Here is a 4,834-nt window from a genome sequence, read left to right on the forward strand (position 1 = left end):
TGCACACCATCTACAGACCATCCTGACCAAAAGTTGTATAAAGAATTTTGCTAGGCCAAAGGGTGCGTCCGCTGTCGTCCAATGAATTTCGATGGTGGGGGCTCCAAGCAGGAAGTGAGCATATCTCAGCAACGCTTGCATGGATTGATCCCAAACTTGGTGCAGGTCATTGTCATGATGAATACTGGGGCCCCACCAAGCTTCATGACATTTGGCCTCTTGGTGGCGCTATAGCACACAAACATAAAACATTGTATTCGAATACCCATAACTCCAAGACAAAAGCAGATATTTGAGCCAAACTACTTGTGCATCATCACAGTAAACGGAATACTCCAGGCCCTGGCTGAGCTCCAGGCCCCAGGGAAGCTTCCCCCAGTGAGACTCGGTCCCTGGAGCTAACCTCCAGGCCCCAGGGATGCCAGCGCTCTTCCCCAACCTCCAGGCAACCTGATGGGGAGAGCTTCCGGACTGGGCCTGGGTCCTCTACCTGCTGGCACTCAGCTGCTTGGCCCCGGCATTGCTGCTTGCAGCTATATTTATTATTGTTTCCACCCTGGGAGTCTATGGCAGCCCCTAAATTTTTTTGAAATTTGGCACATTGATAGAGGACAGTCCAAGGTACTCAGGCACCAAATTTGGGGTCAATCCATGCATCCATGTAGCGCCACCAACAGGCCAAAAATCAAGGGGTTTTTTGTACATATTTCCCAATAACTTTTGAACCCTTTGTCCTAGAGTTGTGATCTTTTTTTCCCTGAATCCTTGGGTCATGACGAGTCAAATGCACCAATTGCCGTCAATTTCCGCCTAATCAGATTTTCCGCCATTTTGAATTTTTCCAAAAACCTACTTTTGCGAACTATTCCTAGACCATAAATCCTATCACCACCAAATTTAGTACATATCATCTCCAGCACATTCTGGCCAATAATCAACAAAAAGTTTTTGCTAGGTCAAACGGTATTGCCGCTGTCGTCCAATGAATTTTGATGGCGAAGGCTCCAAACAGGAAGTGATCATATCTCAGCAATGCTTGCATGGATTGATACCAAACTTACTCCAATTCATTGACATGAAGAATACTGGGGCTCCACCAAGTTTCATAACATTTGGCCACATGATAGACACATAATCTCAATTATGTTTACTAAGTTTGGCATCAGTTCACCCTTGCACTTCTCAGATATGCTCACTTGCTCTTTTGAAACCTTCGCCATCGAAATTCATTGGACAACAGCGGCCATATCCTTTGATCTAGCAAAGTTCTTCATAAAAATTTTGGTCGGATCTTCTGTAGATGATGTGTACGAAATTTATTGTTAATAGGATCAATGGTCTGGGACTAGTTCACAAAAGTAGGTTTTTTTGAAAAATTCAAAATGGCGGAAAATCTGATTAGGCGGAAATTGATGTCAGTGGGTGCATTCGACTCGCCATGAGCCAAGGATTCAGCAAAAAAAGATCACAACTCTAGGTCAAGCGGTTCAAAAGTTACAGGCCAAAGTGTACCTTGACGTTTGGTTTGTTGGTGGTGCTAGAGGGCTGCATGGATTGAACCAGAATTTGGGGTCTAGATACCTTAGACTGTCCTCTATCAAGATGCCAAATTTCATCAAGATCCACCAAGTGGTTCTATGGGCTGCCATACACTTCCAGAGGAGAAAATGTAATAATAATAACAGTGAAAAATTCTAACAAGTACAGTAGGGTTCCAGTTGCTTTGCTGCTTGGCCCCTAATAATAGTAGTGAAAAATTCTAACAATTACAATAGGTGCCTGCAGCTTTGCTGCTTGGCCCCTAATAATAATCAAAATAAAAACAATAGGGTTCCAGCAGCTTCACTGCTTGGACCCCTAACAATAGGGTTCCAGCAGCTTCATTGCTTGGACCCCTAATAATATTCATTGTTTGGACCCCTAATAATATCTCGGTATATCTGAGGGCTAAGGAGTTCTTCAGTGGCATGCTGGCTACATAGCACGTATACAGTGTGTGAGCCTGCTGATACCAAAGTTACTTTGATTCTTGATGTACATCATAATTACACTACATTGAAGGATGAAGACATGGACGTGGACTTGAATAAATATTTTTATTCATAGAACAAAAAAAGGATGTATTAATGTATTAACTAATTTTTTGTATGTACTTAGGATATATTTAGATTAAGATATATCAAACTTATTTTCATTACGTTAAACTATTATTGTCACTGGATTTAGATTTATTTATCTATTTATTTTTATTATCATTTATTCTATTTTGCGAGTGTATGAACTGCTTAGTGTTCACAGTTATACTTGCTTTATAATTTTGCAAAGGGATTTGTTTAGTAAAGTGCCCTTCATCTACTGCTTAACCTGGCTCATTACACTTGTATCTCCTTAGTGTCAATAGCTGAGAATAGTTGATTATGAACTTTTGATTCACGTTTTGTGGTTAGAGTATTTAGTTTTACAAATGCATCTCAAAGTAATGTTTGCATGACAGTCTTAACAAGTGAGCTTGTTGACCACTGTGTACTAAAGAGACAAAATGAAACCGTATACAGCCCCTGTTTTCTGTCCATAAAGTGTGGTTGTGGATACCACAGTGTTAAATCTGAGGAGTAGAGTACATTACCATTATTGGAGGCTAACAGTTACAGCAGATCTTACCTCTGTCTTCACAGGGGATACAGAGCCTTTTGGTTATGTTGCTACAAGAATGAATGACTGATTAACATGGTGATGCCAACAGAAGAGCTTTAGCATTATGTGCCGCATCTCATGACTTCTCAGTTGCTTTCTCCTACCTCTCATGAAGAAATATGGCAGTTATATAGCTATAGAACTGAATTCTATAACATGAGTTAAATTTGTCAGAAAGGATATAACTTTGTGGGAGATTACATTTCATATTCTTTAAATGTCTGTGATGTGATCCGTAGCGGTTATACTTATCTGGTTAAGAAATAATAATAATAATTGACCATATTCATTTGTTTAAACTAAAGAAACTTTTATGTTTAGTCGAACTGGTCTACTTTTAAGTCTCTTGGTTAATACATCTTTGATTTCTTTTGTCCGGAAGCAGTATATCATTGGATTGATGAGAGCAGGGAATAAACTGTACAACATAATTAGGCTGACGCGAACATCTATGCTCAAATCAAACCCGATGGAACTGGTCATATAGACAAAAAATCTAGGTATATAATACAGGCAAGTAATTAAAAGCTGTGGGGTACATGTCGAGAAGGTTTTGTATCGTCCCTCTCTACTAGAGATTTTCATGACTGAAACAATGATTGAGATGTATGAAAATATTATGAAAGATAAGGGACAAAGAAGTATGAACATTGCATCAATAAAGCCTGGGAGAAATATTTCATATATGTTTCCACATGTCAAACTGGTAATTGAGGAATGGTCACAGTAGCAACGGGTTATGATATTTGGACCACAGTACGGTGCACTGATAGTTTGTAAGACAATACCTGTCATCTGCAGTGTATTGAATATCCACGAAGAGGCACAAAGTATTGCCACAGTGGAATTTTTAATAATTGTAGGATACCTCAGAGGATAGTTTATCGCAACAAATCGATCCAGTGCCATTATTGCCATGAAAAATGAACTGCAGGCCCCTAAGAAGTGCACAAAAAACATTTGTAGAAAGCACAAATTAAATGAGATGATCATGTCTCCACTCCAGTATCGTGCAATGATTTTTGGGAGAGTGACTGTTCCAAATGAAAGGTCACACATTGCCTGGTTACAGAAGATAAAATAGGTTGGTTTCTGAAGGCTTCTTTCACAGGCTACAAAAAGGATAATGAAAATATTTCCTGTGGCAATCATTACGTAGATGAAGAAGAAAAAGGTAGCCATTAGTCCATAATACTGTGGCAAGAGGCCTGGGAATCCCAAAATGATAAATTCAGTGACAGTTGTTGTGTTGTTAGGGTTCATCATGGTTTCCACAGTGTTCTTCCACAATGTTCTCTACAAATGTGAAGAGAGAGTGATTTTAAAGATTAGTCACATAATGATTACTTTGCATTGCTTGGTTATGTCAGGCTAAATCTGGTTTAACCTTTGAAGTTCTAAGACATTTAAGAGATAGTAATTGGAACTATGTTCCTAAATCTTAGCATCTAGGTCACTAAAAATTGAAATAACAATAAATAATAACAGATAATAGTAATAAAGTAACAACAGAAAAAAAAAAAAAAGTCTAGTAAAATAACATAACAGAGCATGAAATGTTCGTAAATATATCAATTAAAGCCATGCAAATTATTCAAGTACACGGATATTTAAACATAAAGCTATGAAAAATAAGAGTATGAGAGATCATCTTAGACAAGAGCTAGCTGTTCACAAAAGTAAGCAATTGCTAAACCAGAGACATTTCCTCCGTCCATGTACATTTAAGTTTCAATGAGTTGTCTTACACCTATGAATCAGACAGTTGTTCACACAGCGTAATCAGTGAAGATGTTTATGTTAGTTAAGGTTTTTAAACACTTACCATTGGGACATAATTACTGTTTGACATAAGATGTCAAAGCTCAAATGAAAAGTAGGTCAATAGAGAATACCTTACATATTGTTATTGTGTTACAGTAAGTACATATTATTCAAATGATTATTTATCATGGGGTTGTAGAGTTGTCATGCCAAAAAGCAGGATGATGGCTCTACATAATGTTTTAACCTCCGCAAGGTTAAATGTCTCGCTCTTCCTTTTCTCCCTATTTTTAGTTTCAGACTTATCACACTCTCTTTGTTTTGTGTCATCCTGTTCATATAAACATATGAAGAGTAATAATGGGAAAAAACCCCA

The 4,834-nt window shown here is 38.1% G+C and overlaps 1 protein-coding gene across 1 annotated transcript; it reads right to left on the reverse strand.

Moving 5' to 3' along the window:
• Positions 1–2,988: 2,988 nt before the first annotated feature.
• On the reverse strand, positions 2,989–3,960 carry LOC115815204 (olfactory receptor 4Q2-like). The gene has a single exon (XM_030778167.1). The coding sequence runs from the start codon at positions 3,958–3,960 to the stop codon at positions 2,989–2,991; it is 972 nt and encodes a 323-aa protein (XP_030634027.1).
• Between the last annotated feature and the right edge of the window lie 874 nt (positions 3,961–4,834).

The sequence above is a fragment of the Chanos chanos genome, chromosome 6 (assembly GCF_902362185.1).
Source record: "Chanos chanos chromosome 6, fChaCha1.1, whole genome shotgun sequence".
Classification (NCBI taxonomy): domain Eukaryota; kingdom Metazoa; phylum Chordata; class Actinopteri; order Gonorynchiformes; family Chanidae; genus Chanos; species Chanos chanos.

Coding starts and splice junctions, on each gene's coding strand:
- LOC115815204 (XM_030778167.1), bottom strand. CDS start 3,960: ATGATGAACCCTAACAACACAACAACTGTCACTGAATTTATCATTTTG.